Source organism: Pteropus vampyrus, unplaced genomic scaffold (genome assembly GCF_000151845.1).
Source record: "Pteropus vampyrus isolate Shadow unplaced genomic scaffold, Pvam_2.0 Scaffold47, whole genome shotgun sequence".
Lineage (NCBI taxonomy): Eukaryota > Metazoa > Chordata > Mammalia > Chiroptera > Pteropodidae > Pteropus > Pteropus vampyrus.
In genome coordinates this window covers 5,724,866-5,747,745 of record NW_011888828.1, presented here as the reverse complement: position 1 = coordinate 5,747,745, position 22,880 = coordinate 5,724,866, and the positions used below count along the sequence as shown (strand labels likewise).

The following is a 22,880-nucleotide window of genomic DNA, read 5'->3' as shown; positions in this document are numbered from 1 at the left end:
AAGCTGCTGAGCATCCCCTCAGGAACCACAGAAAGCAGTTATTCAGCAAAACGACCCTCACAGTGTTTCTTTTGGTCATGCAAAAAACAGTGCCTAGTGTCTGAGTGACACGCCTGTGCCTTCCCTGGCAACGGGTAGTTAGTGCCTGGGTTTAATGATCACATGCAGAGACAAAAGTCTCCACACCGAAGCCTGCTCAGCTTATGTTGAGGGTAGCCTCACATTTTGTTCTGGGAATTGCTAAACATGCATGGTATTTTAATACAGCACCAGGTCCACTGCCTTCCAGATGTAACCTGCGCCTCACAAAAACAATACTTTCCAGAAGATGCTAGGGAAGTTCCAAATGACTCCAGAGAGCTGGGGAGCTGCGCAGCTGTTTTTAATGTTCCCCAATGCTAGTTTTCTGGTCTCCAAAGATGCGCCAGCCTACGGCCTGAGGCTGCTATCAGCTTGGAGCTCTCCTTCATCACCAGAGGGGAGCTGCCACCGGCTACCGACAGACCTTGAGAAATTACTCTCCCGGCCTCTGTCTCTTCTTTCGTGATGTAAAGATCCTGTCATTCCCTTGGAAGCTGTCCATGACCCAGCCCAGCACAGCCGGCTCCTACACTGTCTCAAAAGGGCTTTCCATCAACTTAGAATAAACACTAGTGAGCCCCCAACTGCCACGTGCTCACGCACTCAGATCCCTCAGCACGCTGCCCTGTGCAGAGCTGTCCGGTTGTCTCAAGCAGGATGAAAGTTCCTGGAAGCCAGGCTTCGGGTCTCTTCCCTCAGTACACTACCTGGCACCTTTAGACACTAAAGTATTTGTTGAATGAGATGAACATCTTCCTCCATCAGACACGTGGGATTCCAAAGGACAGGCATTCTGTTCACTTGCACCTTTGGTCCTAGAACATGACAGGGGCTCATCGATATGAATGAATGAGCACGCATGTGCTCAAAGGTCCCACTGCCCAGGTGACCCATTTCAGCACCTGACTACCTTCTGCCTTGCATTACACACTAGCTGCCTCTCTAGAAACTAAGCTATTTGAGGGCTGAGCTAGTGTCGTACATTCATTTTTGTATCCTCTGTGGCCTTATCCATTTGATAGGTGTGAGGCACATTTTTGCTAGTGCATATACTGAACTAAAGTTGACTACAAGGCCATACGATAGTATGACCTTGAAACTATTTAATAGAAAAAGGGTAATTTTTGCCTTTAAGAAACACTATCAATATCATCATTCAACATATAATGTTCTACACACTGATCGTAAGTCTTGGACTTCAGTAAATGAATAGAAGTTTCCAATAAATTAATTAGAAATGTGCTTCTTATACCCACAAGAAATTAATGCCATTCCTAGCAAGTGACTAGCTAGAAAATGACTGTTAATTGTCAAATCTCTCTAGAAGAATAAAGAATCTCTATGCTTTACATATAAAACCCAAACATTTGCAATGCTAAAATATATCCATTCCTAGGAGTTTGACCACAGCTGCTTTCTTTGAAACTTTTTTTGGGGAAAGACTGATGTTCAGAGGGCTTATGATCCCTTTAAGTTGCTGACCAGTTCAAATATTTAACTGCCACCCTCTTTCAGAGAATGTTCCTGTCGCTCGCCTTGGCCCTGCTCTGCCAACACGTGTGTGCACCATGTCGAGAAATCCACATGTCCTGTGAGCTGTGCACGTGTCTTGAAAATGAGCTGTGCATGCATGTCCTAAAATCTATAAACATGTGTCCTGAGGGGTGGCATAATATGCATGCTTTTTAAACAGAACATTGATTTACATTCATAGGGTTCTTATTTGCGTGACCCTTAGGAACTAATACTCATTTTTCACAAGGTGATTAGAACTAGGCTCTGAATACAGAGCCAGTCATTGTGTAGCTCTTTGTTCCCTGGAAGAAGATTCCACAAATGTTGATTCATTAATTTACTCTGATGAAAACGCTGTAGGCAGTCTCGAGTCTGAGTAAGCGTGAATGTTAGAAAGGTTTCTCTAGACTTACAATGCATTTTTCGATGTTCTGTCTGGAATAGAAATATAAATAGAGCTTTCAAGATGCTTCTGTTAGGCTACTTCTAAGAGCAAACATTTTTTTACACTTCGAAATAAAGGTTTTAGAATTAAAGTGATGCCAGTGATTTCAAAGAGAATGTTCTCCTTCCAAATACAGTTGAGTAGGATGAACTGGCCTTACCCTTCCACCAGAAACAACCAAAAATGCTCAGGAAAAAAATACATGAAAAAAGTTTTCAAGACACTACATATCAGTCAATGAAGGACAGCAATCTCTAGAAAATATAGGAGAAAAGCTTTGTGACATTGGCTTAGACAAGGATTTCTTAGATACACCAAAAGCATGACTCAAAAGAAAAAATAATTGATTGGACTTCAATAAGTCCATGGGAAACTCCTGCTTTTCAAAAGACATCGTTCAGGGAATAAAAATATAAGCCACAGACTAGGAGAAAACACTTGCAAATCATATTCTTATAATGAAATTGTATCTAGAATATATAAATAACTCTAAAAATTCAACAATCCAATTACAAATAAACAATTTAATATTTTGTAAAAAATGAGCAAAAGATCTGAACAGATACTATACCAAAGAAGACATAAAGATGATAAATTAGCCCATAAAAAGGGAAATGCAAATTAAAAACCACAGTGAGACACCATCACACAGCTATTACAATGGCTAAAACTAGGAAGACCAGTCACAGCAAGTGGTAGCAAGGATGCAGGGCAATGTGAACTCGCACACACTTGTCAAGGGAATGTACAATTACACAACCACTTTGGAGAAGAGTCTAGCTCATAGAAAATGAAAACACACCTACTGTGCTCAAGGCATTCCACTACTACCTATTCACCCAAGAAAAAGAGCAATGTCCATTCCAGGACTTGTACACAAGTGTTCAGTGCAGCTTTATTTGTAATAGTTCCTGATCTGGAAACAACCCACATGCCCATTAATAGGAGACCGGACTACCAAAAAGTGGACTATCCACACCATGGATGCTACTCAGCAGTGAGTAGGAATGAACTACAGATATCTGCGATAGAACAGATGAATCTCAAAGTAATTATGCCAAGGGAAAGGAAGCCAGGCAGAAGAGACTACATACTATATGATTTGACGTATACGGAACTCTAGAATATATGAACTAATAGATTATATAACTCTAGAATACATAAACTCTAGAACATATAAAACTCTAGAATATATAAATGAACCTATGTTGCCAGAAAGCACCTGAGTAGCAGTAGGGAGGAGGAAAAGTTAAAAAGGGGCACAGGGAAAATGGTGGGGCGATGATGATACGTTTGTTGTCTCGGTTGTGATGACAGCTTCATGGGTGTACACTTTAAATATGTTCAGCTTATTTTGTATCAATTATACCTTAATTAAAAAAAAACAAACAAACTAAAAAAATATTGATTTTACAGAAAATCGCCAATTATGATATAGCTATTTGGCAGCTGTTTGCCGAGTTTCTACCTTGTGCCTGACACTGACAAGACAAGTGGACAGAGGGTGGTCTGACATCGAACCACGGGGTGCCCCCGGCATTTCCACTGCGCTGCTCTGCTCTCGGCTCAGAAGTTCTGAGAGGCTGTCGGAAAACAAGTTTTAACTTCTGCAAATTACTTCAACGTGCATAATCTTTTACCATGTGTTGTGATGACGATTACATACTCATTATGACACTGTGCTTGTGCCTGCCCATATATTTCAACAAATAGAGAATTCTTCAAGAAAGAACCGGAACATCTTACTCTTAGCTCCACTAAGAAGGACTTTCAACAAAAGCAACAGAAGAAAGTAACCATGCCCCTTGCTCTCACGTGGACAATTATGCTCTGTGATCTAGTCCCCTTTATTTCCTCTCGTGTGAGTTGCGGGGCACATCATTTGCTGCGTTCTCCGTAGACTTGTTTGCCATCATCTCTTACTCTTAATATGTTCCATAAACCACACATTTTAGGCCACTAAATGAGCAGAACTGTCACTGAATTCTCCTTATGGGATTTTAGCTCTTACCATACAAAAAGTTCAGAGAAAGTAAAGGTCAACTTGCTATGCAATCCATCTTCGGTGTACGACATTGAAAAGTGACATTCTTTTATCCATTAGCCCACAAAGAGATAACGTTCCACTGGCATAAACAAATTTCTAAAGGATGATTCATTATTTCAATAGTAATATTATTATTGGTCAGCAAGCCTGCAATATTTTCCATAATAAAAGAAAAATATTTGAAGGAGAATTTTGTATACAAATCTATGGGTTGAGCTTGGGCAATAAATTTCCCAAAAGAAAGTATGAAAACCTCAAAAACATGAAAAAGAAAATCAGCGTGACTACCTATAACTTTTTTTTTTTTTGAGCCAGAACTGGAGAAAATGCTTACAAAGTGAAACTAGAAGCATATTTTAAATGACAGAACAAAGCAAGTTATTCAAATCAATATTTCATAGAAACCGCTAACAAACACCTCAACTACATTTATAATTGATTAAATTAAAAACAAGCTCAGGGTTTACTTTCATTATTTACATTAAGACAAGAAAGGAGACTCCTATGAAGAACAGTGAATATAGGATTCCGAATTTGGCAAAGGCTGAGATGATCCAAGCTGGCCCTGAACCACTAATAATGTTTTTGAAAGATTGGGTTATTACATTAACAGTTGTAGAAGATGCCCGTGGACACTATTTGTGCAACGTTAAAGCAAACATTTTTACTAACCAAATATTTCCTATTTGCAAGCAGAAATGTGAAACTTGATCTGACACCTGCAGCAAATCTAAGGGCCTCCCCTGGGCCAGGACACAGGGATTCTGTCATTAGGATGCACATTTCTTTTGTCTTGCCGGGAGAGGGAAAGAACCACACCCTTTACTTTCAATGAAGGTGGTTTTAAGGGTTATCTGGTAAAAGAATTTCCTTCCAAATCAGCTCTCAACTCATGCTGCCTCCCACTGGACAACTTACCTCTGTCTCAAAGACCCAAGAAGTCTTTCTCAACTCTCTGGTTTCATTTGGTCAACAGTGTGAGGTTGTTGATCGTTCATTTAAGAGATATCAAGCAGCTCTACTTACATCGTGCATGGAGTCCAGAAGCTTCGTCAGTTGGTAGAACCTCTGCCAGCTCTGGCCAGAATTGTTGGGACACTTAGTTACCATCTTCCTCAGTTCTTTGATGTAACTTGTCCTCATTTCTTCGAAAGCAGCTTGGCTTTTGAGGCCATCCTTTGGAACTGTGTTTAAAGAATACAGACATGTAAATTCCCAGGATGGAAAACAGTTTTGGCATCTTAGTAGTTAAAAGACTATGAGGTTGTTTGTTAGGCTTCTACTTTTAGATTGATACTGAATCTCAATTAATTGCATTTATCAATAAATATGGCAGTTATCTATCTGTAAATTCTTATGTGCATACATATACAAAAGAATAATAACTGCTATTTATTGGGTGTATATTATCATATACTTTGCATATATTAGCTCATTAAATTTTGACATCAATCTTATGATATAATCATTATATTATTCTTATGTTACAGGTAAGGAAACTGAGGACCAGAGGTTTAAACACTTGCCTATGGACACAATAAATAAATAGCAGAGAAGGGATATAAACTAGGTCTGTTTCCAAAGCCCACCTCTCAACCACAATGCTTTATTGCCTTGTGGCCTGTCATCAAAACAAAGTGTTTTATAAATCCTAACTTGACATCATCTCAGAGGTAGGAAAATATACTTTGATTTTCCAAGACAACTGTAAGAGCCACAGACAATCTAAGCTGGGGCTAGAATTAGAAAGCGACTTCTTCATATTCAAGTTCAAATATCAAAGACACTTGGGGAATCTGGCAATCTACCAAGGGGAGAATGTGCATACAAAGAAGCACTTTCCATCCTCTGCTCCGGGATCCCATGACAACTGAGGTGCTGCCATGTGACCTCCCAGACAACCTGATGGCGGGTGTGTGCGCTGGTGGGTGTGTGCAGTGAGGTAACACAACAGTGGCTCTGCACGCAAGGGAAAATCTAAAACTTTCAAAGAGGATGAACCATGTTCGTTTTTATCTTGGGTAAGGCAGACAATCAAGGATAGTGTTCCCTTTTATGTAGTGACTAGCTTTTATGTTGAAACAAAACAAAATCTCGCTTGAGAAGAATACTTTGGGATTCAAGACTTGGAAGCATACAAAGCGCTCCTGCGACCTGCTGAAAAGCTAAGACACACATGAGAGCACTTTACGGAGGAAGCCTGTGCCTGCGTCCCGGAAGAAGGGGCAGGGCAGAGTGTCGCTGAAGGCGTTCCCTTTGAAAGTTCTACTTACATGTTTGTTTTTTTCCACTACTACCAATAAACAGTCACTTTGAAAAATAAAATCCCTTAGAACTCTATTTTTAGAAGATGAAGACCTAATGAAAATTCACCTTGTGATATTAACATTCTGTTTGAAACTGCTCTTACTTTCACTTCTTAATTACACAGCATATTTGTTAATTTATCATCGCTGCCATAAATAATAACTGACTTGGGTCATCAGCACTTTAGAATGGCTAAGGATGTTTCTGAATGTTATGATCGACCCTGGAAGCCAGGGATACCACTGTTTGCAAATAAACCCCGTGGTTCTGTATAAAAATATGGATCATCCTGAAAATTAACTTCACATATTATGCTAATAATCTTCTCCTTGAGCTTAATTGTTGAGGCTTTTGCTTTGTGGTTTGCCTGTCTTTTTTTTGTGGGAAGAAGAATAAATCCCTAATAGCAACTGCACAAATTCCTGAGGCGACCACAGTATTAATTGTGGTTTCAAATATTTGACATTTGCGTTAAGAGTCAAAGGCCCTCCATTATATAACTGAGGTTTTTTTTTCTTTAAACCTTGTTTTAAAAGTATAAAAAAAAAACAAAAGAAAACTAAAGAAGGACGGTGATAACCAGGATGTTAATAGCAAAGCTACAGATCCATTTTCTACCAAAAGTGTAATGTTAACCTAAAACTTTCCAGAGAAACTGAAAGTTAGGAAATTAACAGCCTACACTGGCCACCCGCAAGTTGACGTTTTTTTTTTGTTATAATATTTCATGGAGTAAACCTTTTGTTTTGCGAGCTCGACATTTATGGGTATCATCCTATACATTAAAATTTCACCTAGAATTAGAATAAGTGAATATATTTCAGTACTATTTGGCACATCTACCAAGATTAAACAGATCTTCATACTTCTGATAGTTGCATTATCAGAAATTCTCAAATTATAAACTTGTGTTAAATATTACTTATATATCACTGCTGTGACTGAAATATATTGTACCAATTTTCCAGCTAGATACTTGAGCAGCTGAAACGAACCCGCAAATAAAGAGAACTTAAGCAAAACCTCAAATTTTGGAGGTCTGCCCAGATTTTCTGAATTTACTTATTAAATACAGCAGGGCTGCTGGAAATCATCCAAAATCTATGGGCTGGAGAAGAGCAAAGAGACAACTGGGTGGAAGTTCTTCTGCTTTCCTCAGTATAAGGAACACGAAACTCTCTCGATGTCATTGCTAAAAATCTCTTCTGATGCACTGAACGTCAGGTGTGCAATTTAATGCTTTAAGGAAGAAGAAACATGTTCTTGCATTCTACCACAGATTTGCAAAATAAGCTTACCCAAACCTGCAGTTCCTATGATTCATAAAATTCTTAGGTTCTCCTATCCTTTTATTTTTGCTTTTCCAACATCTACAAAAGTCAGAATTGAAAATACTGAGCTACTTGGAAACTAATGAATTAATTTGGGTAGCTTCGAAATTATATCAGAATTGATTATAAGCTGGCTGATTAAACGTATGTAAAAGGGTAAGACAACAGTTAAGACTGAGTAGACAAAATTTATAAAGAATTAGCATCACGGGCATTTTTAGAAAAAAATAGTTCATTTAAATTCTATCATCCTTCTGATATATAATGTATGCAATATATGTGTATATATGTATGTGGGTGTGTGTGTGTAACACACATTTAATGTTTCCTAACCAATGATGGTTAATGACGTAGCTTGGAAAGGGGAATGAGATCAGTCACTGAATTGAGAGATTCTATTTCTAAAGTTATATTCCGGAAAGGAAAAACGAGGAACTGAGGAGCATCGACACCCTGAGGAAGAGTGGAGCAGGGACAAAGACCTGCGGACGAGGGCCACAGACGACACCGGAGGGGATTCGCTGAGTACGAAACCAACAGTGAGAAATGGTGGGGTCTGTGGCAAACGAGAGAATAGGCCCTGCCCTGGGCAATCAAATTCCATGAAACTGAAACAAGATAAAAAGCCAAAAGCAACCTTAAAAAGCCTGTGCTGGCCAAACAAAACACAGCTGTGAAGAGCCGGCCCCACCTCCCTGCCAGGACTGCTGGCTGGCGCCCCCCCGCTGGAGCAGGGCTTGGGCCTGCTCACCAGTTGGCTCTCCCTGCTGCTGCCGTGGGCCACCAGCCTTGCCTCTGCACCCCTCACTGCCTGCTCCTGGGGGAGCAGGCCACACTGAAGGTGAAGTCCAAAGCCCTGGGTCTGAGTCCTAACTCATGGGACACAATGAACAAATGACACCTGTACACCTTTGTTTTGTCAATTTCGGAATAAGATAGCAATCTCTTAGAGTTGTTTTAAGCATTAAATTAGATAATATGTGGAAAACACTTACAAACTGTGAGGTGCTAAATGTGTGAAGCAGAATCTGATCCACAGTAGCCACTGCACCCTCCTTCCTGCTCCACCTGATTCAGGCTCACTCTTTCTCAGACCCAGTCCGTCTTTGCCAGAAATAACACCTTTGCTTATCTATTCTATCCTCATTACTTTGGCTATTGATGCCACTTTCTCCCAAATGACTCTAGTGAAAACTGTCCCTTCTCCCAAGCCTGAGTCCCGGGCCAAGGGAGGGCTGGGCATGCACTGGAGGCCCGGCGGTCACTCAACCACACTCCTCCTTTGAAGTCCATGCCACTTGTGCTGGCACCCCTGGCAGCCAGAGCATCTCTGTTTCCTCGGGGACTACAGCACTTGGCTGCGTTCCTCTCCAGAATGTCCCCTGCCATCAGTCCTGGTCTCATCCTCATCTGATGTGAGCTTCCTTAAATTCTTTCCCCTCTGTTTGAAAATACCTGTCCCATTGTCTGGGGAAGAGGTATTTGACATCTTTGCCAAAGCTAATCCTGTCCTCTCTTGTCTCTTCTGGCACCTTATGCTATCGGCTCTCTCCTTTCACACTTGGTTCCAGAGACTAAAAATGCTTCCCATCCATCTGCAAGCGCCTGGCCATCTGGCATCTGCCCGATGCCTACTGGTCAACTCCAGTAGGCATCTCTCGGCATTCCCAACTCTCTCTGTGCAAGCTATGCTGCTAGTCACGCTCCTTTCGGAAACCAACCCTTGGCTTCCATCACTGTACGTTTTCCCTCTCTGACAGTTCAGTCTCTGTCTCTTCAGCCTCTGCCATCATCCTTTCCTGCAGTTCAACGGGATCTGTCCTCTTCCGCGCCACGGCAACCCCACTCACCGAGTTTAGACTAGGATTTTCTATAAGGATAATTTCAAGTTTATATCTCAAAACCCAAACCTGTCTTCTGAGTTCCAGCCCCCCCAATTTTCTCCATGGTTTCATCTATTAGAAGCCATCTGAAAACTAACCTACCCAAATAAAACTCATTTTATACTCCACCAAATCTGCTCCAAGTCCCAGTGTTAACATACTTCCCTTAATGCTATCGCTACCATCCCAGTCATTTCTCTGTGCTCTGACCCACGCCATTTTCACTTCCCCTTGTCAGCTGCCAAGGCCAGCTTGGCAGTATGTCTTGAATGCATTTGGTCCTGTGCATCATACAACCAACCACCATCATCTAGGCCATTATTTCGACAGCCTCGCAGGTCTCTGTGCTTCTTGTCAGGATAAATTCTCTGTCTGCCTCTCTTCCTCCCTCTCTCTTTCCTGTTTAATCCAGTCTACTGCTGGATACATGTTCATAAAGCCATAAAATATAGCTCTGATCCTGTCACTCCACTGCTCAAAGCCTTCGACACTGCACTCCACTGCCACATAACAAAGACCAGTGTCTTCAGTGGGTAATGAATATTTAGGTTCAGTCTACACCCCAACTTCATTCTCCACTCTTCCCCAACCCAATATAACCTGACACGCCTTGAAAAATTAAATAAATACATAAATACAATAAAAATTCAACAAATAACGGGCAAAGCCACTCCCCAGAATCCGGTGTTATTGCCTGGATATGCTTTTCCACATTTCCATACTCACTCACACCCTGACAGGAATGTCACCGCATACCTCTCATCCAACCCCTAACCCTTGTAAAGGTCTCCGAGATTCATCTGCACCGTGAATCCCTCCCTGGTCCCCAGAACTGAACACGGCCGTTCCTTCTTTGAGCTGCCATGACACTCTTTATCTTTATCATAATAAACAGTCCCTTTCCACAATATATTAAAATTTTTAAATTTATTTTACAGTAAAAGTCCCTGATGGGGGAGACTGTGCCTCACTCACCCTTGCAATTCCTGAGTTGCCCAATCCTACCAGACACCTGACAGACACTTAATGAATATGTAGCAGTCTGAGAGATGAAGGAATGGTGCTCTTTATATACCTCCAGTTCCACACTCTGCAAATAACTTAGTTCATCAAAGACCAAAGCCTTCCTCCCACCTCCTCGATTTTTTTTTTAGAGCAACTATCTGACACTCTAAATAGGCTACTCTCTAAAGGGGAGATGATCTGATAATGTACAAAAAGTTCCAGGAGGAGCATCAATTTACCTGTGCTTAGCAGCAGCAAAACTTTCATGATGGTGTATTCTTCAAAGGTAAGCTGCAGTCGAACAAACTGAAGGCTGATTTGGTGCATCCCCTGGCATAGTTCATACATGGCAGATTGATGCATCTTCTCTCTGCAAATGAAAAGAAAAAAACTGTCTGAGAAAGCAAGGTTCATTATCAAACCCAGACTGGCAGCCTAAGGCAGACTATTAAGAGATCTGAGTCAGAGTCTTCCTTTTGGCTTCAACATAGAGCAGATGCCTATTTTAAAGATGAGTTAGATGCCTTTCCCAGTGATGGGTAAATTGCTTCTAGACCAATGCTGCCATGCCATTTACTAATACCTGCAAGAATGTGTCAGATACACTGAAACCAACCTTTCTCAAAATGTGCCACTATTGCATTTTGTCGAGCGATATTGACTGTGGTGTCTGTTATGGCGAGATCACCCACAGAACACAGGAGCCACTGTGATGTGGGGTGAAGCCCTCAGATTCCCGTTCCTTTTTAGCCAGATATCAAGTACTTAGTATTTGGAAGGGCTGTGCTAGATGCTATGACAAAGGAAAATGATGACCAAACCTTGTTTCCACAGGGACCACCCCCCTTAGAGGTTATGAAACATATTTGATAACTATTTGCAGTAGCTCGTTTAAAAAGGGAAGTCAGACAAAATTTTACAAGATTTGCAAACCTCGAATGGAATCTCTCTGGTAAAGAAAAATCTGATATGGGAATTTGCTGCACTTACATATGTGTTTCCATTCAAACAACCAACGCTCTCCCTCCACTAAATTCAAATGTTTACATGAAAATTCACATTATATTACAGCAGAAGTCATTATTTCCTCTTTCCATGAGAAGCAAGGCATCACTTCAATTTTTAGCTGTTCTCCCTCATAGCAGGAAATCTTTGAGGAAGCTCTGGGTAATGACTGCTTTATACTGACCAGAATGTAATTAGTGAAAAAGATACTACTAGTGAAGAATGGGGAAGGATCTGACAAAGTCCAAAGAAACAGAAAAAGAGGTCACATTGGATGATGTGTGTCTGTGAGTGACTGACCGAAAGCAGGTGGGCATCAGCAGAAAAGCAATACTGTGACACCTCTTCCAGGATGCACTCTTGGGTTCTTCCAGGTGGTAGAAATCTCTCTCACCTCAACTCCGAAAGCTATGTGTCAAGAACCCATAATGCAACACAGACCACTTTGCTCTTCATTATTATTATGGTGTCTTTCATTTCTCATATAAGCTTGAAGCTATTTTTAATTAAGGAAATATTTTAAACACACACACTCACACTCAAACGTGCGTGCACACACACACACATGCACACACACACACACACAGAATAAATAGCAGCAGCCTATGCATCTACCATCCAGAACTAACAATGTAAATAGATGCTGATATGTTTGCTATATTTGCTTCAGATCATTAAAAATTAAACACGACAAAGAGTTAAGGCCTGCTCTGTCTTCCTCTCTGATCCCATTCATCTTCTGCATTCATGAAAAAAACCACCCACTTTGGGTGATTACCATTTCCTCTCAGATGTGTATATTTTGCTACATACATATGTATTTATAAACACAGCATACAGTACAGTTTTCTTTTATGTAAATTTGAAATTAGATATGCACATCCGTCTGCAACTTATTACTCAATGTTGCAGTTCTGAGATGCATCCATTTTAATACAGGTAACTCTAAGTTAATTCATTTACACTGCTACAAGTGTCATTTGTTTGAATATATCACAGTTAAATAATCCATTCCATTACTGATGGGCGCTTGGGTTGTTTCTTCTTTACTGTTATTACAAATGATGACCAAGGAATATCCCTGTGCCTTTTTCTAGGATACAGAATGAAAATCAAACTGCTGAGTCACAGATTTGTGCACATCCGTTGTTTTCATTCTTACCAGTAGGAGATGAGTGTCCTTTTATTCCACATCCCCAATACTTGTCATTGTCCAATTCAAAACCTTCTGCCATCTGCTGGAGGTTGAAACGGTAGCCCCATTATTGCCTCTATTTGCATTTCCATTATCACTTGTAGGCTGGACATTTTTTCAAATATTTTCTGACCATTTGGGTTTCTTCTCTGGTGACCTGTCTCTCCATAGCTTTATTCATTTTATTGTAAGCTTTCTTCCTTCTATCATTAATACTATCTTTACTACTAATAATGTTTTGGTCTTAAAATTTTTGTCTGACATTCATATAATTTCTTCCTTATTCCCTCCCTGCCTTTCTTCCTTCCCATTTCTTTCTTTCTTTTGCTCTCTCTTTAGAATTTGCCTGGTAAGCCTTTTTTTTTTTTTTAAGTCCTTTATTTTCAAACTTCCCACATAATTATATTTCAATGTTTCTCTTATAAACAGGGAAAAAAATGATTTAAAAATTGAGTGTCTGTATTTTAACAGCTCAGTTTAATCTGTTTTTATTTATCATGCTTACTGATATATTAGGATTTTTTTTCCTCTCTTTCTTTCTACTTCTCTTTTATTGGATTGATCCAACTTTTACAAATCCCCCCTTTGCTTCTCGGCTGGGTTTAGAAGATACACATTCTATTTTTACTCTTGAAATAATTATTAAGTTATGAGCTTGCATACTTACAAATCTAAACTTACTAGCTTTCCTGTGAGAAACAGAAAACTGTAGAGTACTTTATCTTTGGTCGGCTGCTTCCCATCCTCCATGTTACCACTTGTTAGTATTTGAATTCCGACTTGTTTTCAAATCGCCCCTGAAATTTCTCTCTCTCACACACCCGCACCCCATGTCTGTTCACTTACCAGTGTGTTTCTCCCCCCACCACCGTTTCCTGCGCTTCCCTCCTTCCTTCTTGGTTCAATTTCTTATGTATTGAAGAATATATTTCATCATTCTTGCAGCAGTGGCCAATCACTGAAGGTTTGTCTTTAAGTCTTCCTGGGTCTTAAAAATGTCTTTATTTCACCTTCATTCCTCAATGACAGTTTAAAAGTTACAGATTTCTAGCTTGACAAATAATTTCCCTCAGTACTTTGAAGATAGTATTCTACTATACCTGGGACTTCACTGCTGCTTTTGGGAAATTTCTTCTTAATCTTTTGTCATTCTTTTATAGGTAACCTGCATTTTCTCTTAGGTTGCTTAAAAAAATTACCTCTGTTTATTTGTTGCTCACAGATTCATTATGAAGTCCCTAGGTACAGACTGATTTTTATTTGTCCGGCTCGGGACTCAATGTCCTTATTTGATTTAAAGATGTAGGTATTTCTTCAGTTTTGAAATGTTCTTAGTCATCGTTTCTTTAAATACCCCTACCCTGTTCATACTATTTTTTTGAAGTCCTGTTAGTAGAGTGTTAGACCATCTCATTTTTCCTTCCACATTAACCCTCCTTTCGTCTTATTTACCTTCTTATCATGTGTAGTGCTGCATTTAGGTGATTTTATCAGATCTATTTTCTATTTTTTAAAAATTTTTTCTGTGTCTAATCTGTTTAATGTCTATAGTGTTTTAATTATAATAACAATATTTTTCATATCTAGAGGCCTAGGAATATTTTAGTTCTTTCTCAAACGTTTGTTATTTTGCATAAAGTTCTTCTCACTTTATGGTTATTCTACCTCCTTTTTCTAAATTATATTTTTATCTCATATCTCTAAATACTTTTAACATTTTTTATTTTGTAGTTTCTTCCAGATATTTTTAAGTTCATTTTTGGGGGGGTGCTAAGATGCATGTCTAACATATATTGTTTTGGCATAAATTTGTCTTCTAGGTGAATCCCAGGGGCACTGTCATGTGCAAAGGGCCCTATTGAAAGTTTTAGCATTTATAACTGTCAGAGGTATATGCATTTCACTTGTTCTAGAACAGTTTTTATGCTAATTCTCAGCTTAAATGCTTTTTGCAAGACTTGTGTAGTTTAAATTTAGACTCCACACTTGATTTGGTGCAGGCTTGTGCTTCTTATTTTGTTCGGCTTCCTTGCCATGTCCCTGGGCTGACTGGCTGGCTGGTTGAGTTTTACCATCCGTGTGAGTAGACAGAGAAATCTGTGCACAGCCCTGGCTTTGTGCTGGCAGCTCGATTTCAGGCCCGACCTTGCTAGGGTTTCAGTTCTTTTCTCTGGTTCCTGTTGGTGTTCTAACACCGCCCTCTCCGCACCCTCGGGTATTTCTCTACATCCAACAGTCTATGGCCCAACTGTAGCTTTAGCTCCAAGTTAAACCGCTTTGGCTGTGAATTCCCTGTTCTTGCACCTGCTTTTTTTTTTTTTTTTTCTTTTGAGCTAGGCTATATATTTAAGACTTTTTTTCAATGCAGAATTTCTAAGTGTTTAGAGAAAAAAGGAGCTCAGTTTGGCTGCACCATTCTGATTGCTAACTAACTACAAGCTTCTTAAGGGCAGAATCCATGTCTGACTAACAGTTTTGAATGTCAAATAGAATATGACAGACAAGTGCCATGTGGCAATCTTTGTTCAACAAATATTTCATGAATGAATGAGAAGAAGAGAACAAGTGAAGACAACAAAGAGCATTAAAGACACACAGATTTGCATATGATGAGAGAAAGATAATACTGAAAATTATAGGAAGTGAGATCAAATGGCTAATAAAATAGATATGGAATTTCTGAAGTTCTTAAAAAGTTTCTCCAAAAAAGAGAGAGAGATTTAGATTGTAAAACAGGGTGAAACCGATTGCAAATCAGGATGTCTATGGAATATAACATAACATGCATTTGACAGATAAATGGTGCACTCATGTGCATTTGCTCCCTTAAGCTACCTTGTGCTGGAAGCAGAACAGGCAACCTTGACTTTGCCACATAGGGCCTAGAGATGTGCAGCCCTGTCACTCTTCAGTGTGCTGGCTATGAGAGCCTGTGATCTGTCAGTCCTGAGATCAGGCTTATTATAAGTAAAATAGGGATACTAATAATTCCAACCTTGCATGGATGTAGGAACCAACTATATGACGATTCTTAAATTATAAAGTACTGTACAAGTGTTAGCTTTTTAAAATATATATGTATATATAATAAAGAGAAAGACCAATAATCATTTTTGGTTAAAACAAACCAAGGAATAAACAAATTCTTAAAATGACTTTTCAGGAAAATACTAATGTGTTATTATTATCGTTATTATTTCTACGTGCAGGATGGTAAGGCAAGAGAACCACCAGAAAGAATGCGGATGTTCAGGAAAAGTGGACGTGACTTGTCTAGAGTACAGCATGAGAATTAAACACCTCTGTGTCAAAGTGTTTCTGTTACCAGATGTGTTAACAAAACATCCACACACAGATTAAAGGTTACTTAAAGAGAGACTTCAGATACTACCTGGAAACAGATTAGAATGTGAATGTGTGACATACCTAGAGAGAGCATTTCTGTCCCTTCAGTATGAATGGCATCTCTTGAACTTTGTCTTGAGGTAATATTACCTGAGTAACCTCCACAGTCCTCAGAGCTATCAGTGCTTATGGAGTGTTTGCCATACACCAAAGCTCAATTTCTTCTTGCTGATTCTCATAATGCCTTGTGAGTAATCATCCTCATGTTTATGATAAGGAAATTTAGGTATGTGATGCAGCCAGGATCCAAGTCCATGCTTTTTTTTACTTCAAAACTCATGCCTTGTATCCATGAATTTGTTTCTGTTTCATTTTATTTGTTTTGCTTTTTAGATTCCACATGTAAGTGAAATCATATGAGAACAAATTGGTGGCTGCTGGAGGAAGGAGGTGGGGGGATGGGCAGAAAAGGTGAAGGGGATTAAATGCAAACTTCTAGTTATAAAATAACTCACAGAGATATAATTACAACTTAGGGGATAGAGTCAATAATATTGTAATAACTATGTACAGTGACGGATGGTTACTAGACTATTGTAGTGCTCACTTTGTAAGGTATATAAATGTTATTATATGTACACCTGAAACTAATATTGTATGTCAACTATAATTAGAAAATTAAAAACAAACAATAAAAACTTATGCCTTTTCCTCTCTCCCTGCTACCAGCCCAATAGTTTGTACCTCTTTTCTCCAGAGTATCTCTTTAAAACTATAAAGATATATTTGGTACCTCATATGTTTTGTTATTATACTTACTCATCTGTTTATCCTTTGCCCCCCATTATGCGATAAGATTTTGTTTTCAAATTCCAGTGCTGTTTCTACTGCATGAAATTGAGTTGTCTAAATGAAGAGTACTGTATACTCAATGTAGCTTGAAATTTCAAGAAAATAGGCCATCTTAAAAACACATTTTATATCACATCATTCTTACACAATTAGATTAAATACACAGAAATGTACATCCAAAGAAGCTGAAATAAGGATAATCTTTTTGGCATGATACTGATATTGACTTTGCAATATTACTTCATAGAAACCCTCTTTGCCACATGCTTTTATTCATTTAATAATCTTACCTCATCTTGAGTAGAATAATGTAAAAATATATGCACTACTTTGGGAAAGAGATGAAATTTATATAATGCTTCTAAAAGATAAAAGTAAATGCTAAAGTCACCCTTGAACAGTGGACTAAGATAAAGGCAGTAGGAGATTACTGAGTTAGGAAATATCCCTATGTTAAAGTGAATACCAGACCTGAATAACTGACAGCCATCGGTCCTTACTTGTGCACTGTCAGCATATGTCATCCATTTCTAAACATCATCTCACTTGTGGGAACAGAATAAAGTCTACTTTTGGATAAATAAATAAAACAATCAAAACAGGCAGAGAGACCCAGTTCCAATTCCAAAGACTTTGGATTAAAATAAATTTCTAAAATATTTTTGAAGAAACCCTACCAAAAAAATTACAGTCGTTTTATAAACTTGTCATGTTCTCCAACTAAAAAACCAATTTTATTCATAGCTATAACTTCATCTGGTCTTCTGTCAGAACATCCATTACAGTAAACTACAATCATATGATCATTTGAAGATAATTTTAAAATAATAAAATAATTTAATGTCTCCAAACCAAATCCACTTCTAATGAAAGTTAGAAAAGGGTTATAACCAGAGGGATAGAAAATATTTTTTTTTCTGGCTTTTGAGAGAATGTAGGGTTGGAAATGAAGTTTATTCACATAATAAGACTAGGAATTTTTTTTAAAGCCCCATTAAAATCAGTGTGGGGAGGACATTCACAATCTAAATGATTTGTATGGTAGTTGCCTGCTTTTAACTTAGTAGCTAAACAATCTGAATATGTTTTGAATCAATAGGATCCATGCCCTCTTGCCATTATTATATGAACAATGTTGAGCTATTTCACATTATGAAAATAGTCTACTGAACCTACTGGCCAACGGCTGTAGGAAAAAAACACTCATTTTGGATTCAAATACTAGCTAGCCAAGACACTACTAAAAAATGTATTCGAAAAACTTAGTTCTCCAGTTATCTGAAGGTCCATCTGGAGGCAAATGATTTGGTGAATTATTGCCCCAAACTAAACGCAATCCTGAAATCATATTCATGCTCTGCTCTGATAGAAGCAGATATTTGAGGAGTAGATACTGATAAGTAAATACTTGATAAGCCCACAAAACATTCCAGGCTAGCCTGAACACCTACAGTAACTCCTCACATGCGGCCGTCCATAGGGAGAACACAGGCTAACTTCTACTTAAAGAACCTCTGTGAGAATTAAAACCATGGTCTCGAAGATATTTGTACACCTATGTTCACAGCAGCACTCTTCGCAATGACCAAAAAGGTGGCAGCAACCCAAGTGTCCACGGTCAGAAGAATGGACAAACGAAATATGGTATAAACCTATAATGGAATATTTAACAGCTAGTCTGACACATGCTACATCATGTATAATCCTTGATGAAATTCTTCTAAGTGAAATAAGCCAGCCACAAAAACACAATACTGTATGATTCCACTTATATGAGATACTTAGAGTAGTCAAACTTGTAGAGACAGAAAGTAGAATGGTTGTTACCAGAGACTGGGCAGGGGGTGGAGAGTGGAATGGGGACTTGCTACACAACAGTGTGAACTATACAGTTAAAAATGGTTAAGATGGTAAATTTTATGTTATTGATATTTTATCACAATTAATTTTTTTTAATTAAGAAAAAAAGAATCTGCAACCCATGATCCTATCTGCCATATTTTGTCTGACAGAGATTAAGAAACTAAGCTTTGTGTTTAATTATATAACTTTTCTTGAGGTTCAGGCTTTTCATTCATTCTTCTTTTATAATATATAAAATACCTCTTTCCTCCACTATTTTTACTACTTGACTTCCACCTTTTTGTGTATTGATGGATATTTAGTCATTGCTTTTATTGCAAGCTGCACTAAATGCTTTTTGAGGACAGGAAGAGTAAAAATCTTCTAATAAACCATAATTTCAAAAAGTCAGTCAGAAACAGTTCTACAAATACCTATCCATTGCAGTTTTGGTCCCCTAAGGGAGAAGAGGTTCCCAACTCTTCCACCTACGGATATTTAATTGACGATCCCTTAGCAACACTACACTAAACTGTACCTTTGTCACCCAAACATATTTTATTTTAGGTGTGAAGACATCACTTTATGTATGTATGTATGTATGTATCACTTTATTTAGTAAGCAACAACAAAAATAAACCTTTGGAATATTTCACATTAGCTCTTGGATTAAACAATAAGCAACTCTCATCTCTTTGATGGTCTGTGTCCTTCCAGATAATAAGGCACATATCTACGATTTATTTTTCTATGGTGCATAGGTCCAAAATTATGTGAGTGCTTAATAAATATCTGCCAGCTATTGAGAACAGGTACATACATCCAATGGATTTCACAGACTCTGAGTTGCTCTTCAAATATAGCTATAATCAACACCAAGCAATGCTTACTCAAGGTTGAACCTTCTAAAGTTCCTGTAATATCAGGAAGAAGTATCTTAGTAAACATGTTTGTTAACATGCTATTACTTCCATAAATTGTCCCAGGTATATGTGTATTCTATTGCTAGAATGTATGCAATACTGTCAATGAGTGTTAAATAACTTTAGTGGTTCAGTACACACACATAATCACAGCAGATCTGAAAAACCAGACTTTACTTATATCTGATGCTTTGTACCACATTGTTATGTCTGAATAAATCTAACATCTTGTTACATGGTCAGTGTAACAGATGGTCTCTGTCTCGGGCTTGTTATTTTTCTAAAAAAACAGCATGCAAAAACAGGTTTTTTCAAATCTTAATTAGAATAAAAATGACCTCGATTTGAGCATTCAAATTATTCCAGTTTATAGTTTTAAATTTTTTTCATAGTCCTACTAAATTTTTCCTTAACAGACAAACAAGATATATCTGTAGGAGGACCATTTTCCTAGTTGTGGTTTTGATGTCTGTTCATTTTTATAGTATTTACATCACTTATTTACAGCCGGGGCAGAACTGTGCAGCTTTGGTCTACAAATTGCTGGAGAATGTTGTTTGTGGCTTGCTTTCCTGGATGATTGTGCCAGAGAGAGTGGTGTCCCAATGTTCTCTATGATATTCATCTATTCTCTATTAATTTTATATGGTCAAGCCTCGTAATAGTTAAAAGCCAATTCAGTGTTTTGTTTGTCACCTTAATTGATGTTCCAGAAGGGATATGTTTTCATAGAACTGCCCTTGGACTTAAGCATCATAATTTCCACTGGCTTTAATGGATGTTATACAGATCAAAATAATATGTGATGATCTAAAAATCCAGAAGGTGCCTGGATACATGGCACCCATAATTAACCATGGTCAGTCCTAGAAATCAGGAAATATTTTTTTTTTTATCATAAATTTTTATACAGTTTTTGGTAAAACGGTCATTTATACTTTAGGTTTTTAAAAACTTACATAGTTAGCACAGTTTATTTTGGTTACATGGACACATGTTTTTGGTAGAGGAAAGGAAACATGCAGTCATAACCCACTGTGAAAATTCAGATTTTAGAGAAAGTTAAATTGAGGGTATCTGTGATAAATCACATTACAAAAATGTTTTAGCTTGACCAAAGGATTAATCTTAGTAATTACTGAATTGTGAACTTCCTCAGGCTAGTTACAATATAATTCATTTTAAAAAGTGATTTCTAAGCAACTTTTCATGACTTTACCTATCGTATTATGTGAGACACAGCTATCTCTGAAATATGTGACTATCTCACACTAAGGCAAGTTAAGGAACACAACAAACTGCAGAATATTAAAAAACAATAACAGTTGACCGTCTACTATTTATACTGATAATGAGGGCCCATGTTGTAGGCAAATGCATGAATACTGGCATTCTGTTCCTACTGGAAGGGCCTTATTTTTCACCAGGCATTTTAAAACAAAACGAACCAAATATTTCAAAGCTAGGCTTCGGTAAGGAAGTTTATGTATGCCTTGACAGAGGAGCAGGTCTACTTCTCGACTAAAGCGACTTACTTAGTCCTAGTAAGAACAAGAAAGTCAAACTCCACTGAAAACAGTATTAGGATTTGAATCCAAGGAGTCTGGTCTCAGCCTGCACTCTTCACTGTTAAATGAAAGTTAAAATGCCCAACAGCATGCTTGCAACCTTATGAGCACCTAACAAGAGCTAACCACATTAAGATTTATCTTCAGAATTGCTCTACACATAGAAAAGATACAAAAGAACAATATTCTTTAGTGATGGAATTTTAAACTTTAAATTTATCAAGCTTCATTTCTGTAGGATGTAGACTTTAATAATTATTCCTGGAAATTTAATGGTATGCAGTCCACAGATGTTTCAGCAGAAGAGAGAAAACTTCCGCTGAGTTCAAACAAGGACATTTTGGGTATGTACTTAAACGCACTGCTTACTTTCAATAAACGACCACAGTTTCCTCACTTGTAAAAAGGAGCCATAAAAAGGTAAGCTGCCTAGTTGATAACTAGTGAGCTTCAAGAATGTGAACAAAGTTAACTGCTAAATTTATAGTGTTGCTAGACTATTGTTTGGGTAAAGGGTGATAGTGAATCACTTTTTCCTAGCACAATAAAAGATTTGTATTAAATTGCAGCTTATAATGTCATATTCTTCCAGATGCAAAAGTCACATTATTCTAGCACCCAGAACCTGGCACAGGTTGCAGAGAAGAACATTTACTCTGATAAAGGCTGGGTGTGCAGGTGTGGCTCCCAGGCAACAGCACAGAGTGGCTCACACTTGCAGAGGTGACTCTGGCAATGTGTGAATGTGTTAGGGTGGGGATGTGGAGGGTAGAAAGCCCCTGTGCTCACTTTACAAGATGACAGAATTCTTCTTCTCCCTTGAAAGTCTTGCTTTGGAAGAAGAAAACAGCTATCAGAGACTGTTATCCCAGATGCTATTCATTAATCAAACTGGGTCCCAGAAAACATTTTCAGGTACCATAATTCTGGGTGAAAGGTAGTTTCTTCTGTTTGAATCATTCTAAAATCTGGTAAATCATTTGTCTTTAAAAAAATTGATGGTGTTCAACTAACTCAATTACTTTATTAGAGATTGGCCATGTGTCCTTTCATATTACTGATTCTGAACATCTGTCACAAAGCAGATTTTGTTCAGGACGTTATGACCAACTACATCATTCATAATGCATAAAGCAAGTACAGCACCACCCGGCCACTACACAGTAGTGATATCCATTCCCATAAAGTGTTGACAATGAAACGCATATTACACATACACAAGAAATGACATGAATGCAATGCTAGTTCAAAGCATAGCCTAAATATTTCTTCTCTTCTTTACCTGCTTGTAGAAAATCACTAGTGAAGATAGCTAAGGAGTACAGCTGACATTTTGTAAACATCTACTTTGAAATTCTGTGAACTTCTGAACTTCCTCTGATCAGAAGGAAATGGCCATGGAGTCTCTCTTTAATGACAAACAAATAATTCTTTGGGGTTTTGTGTTCATTGCCCAGAAGCCATGAGCTAATAAGGCCAGCACTTGAAAAGTGCTAGCTCCATGTGATGTCCTGAGCAGGAAGGACCCCAGTCCCC

General features: G+C 38.3%; 1 protein-coding gene across 2 annotated transcripts in view; it reads right to left on the bottom strand.

Moving 5' to 3' along the window:
* Positions 1 to 22,880, bottom strand: part of NR3C2 (nuclear receptor subfamily 3 group C member 2) — a 316,684-nt gene that overhangs the window by 23,905 nt on the left and 269,899 nt on the right. For both annotated transcript variants that reach the window (XM_011359400.1, XM_023530217.1), the window contains exons 7-8: positions 10,854 to 10,984; positions 5,115 to 5,272 (exon numbers count right to left, since the gene is read on the bottom strand). In XM_011359400.1, coding sequence (XP_011357702.1) covers positions 5,115 to 5,272; positions 10,854 to 10,984 — 289 coding nt within the window. The remainder of the gene's footprint in view (positions 1 to 5,114; positions 5,273 to 10,853; positions 10,985 to 22,880) is intronic.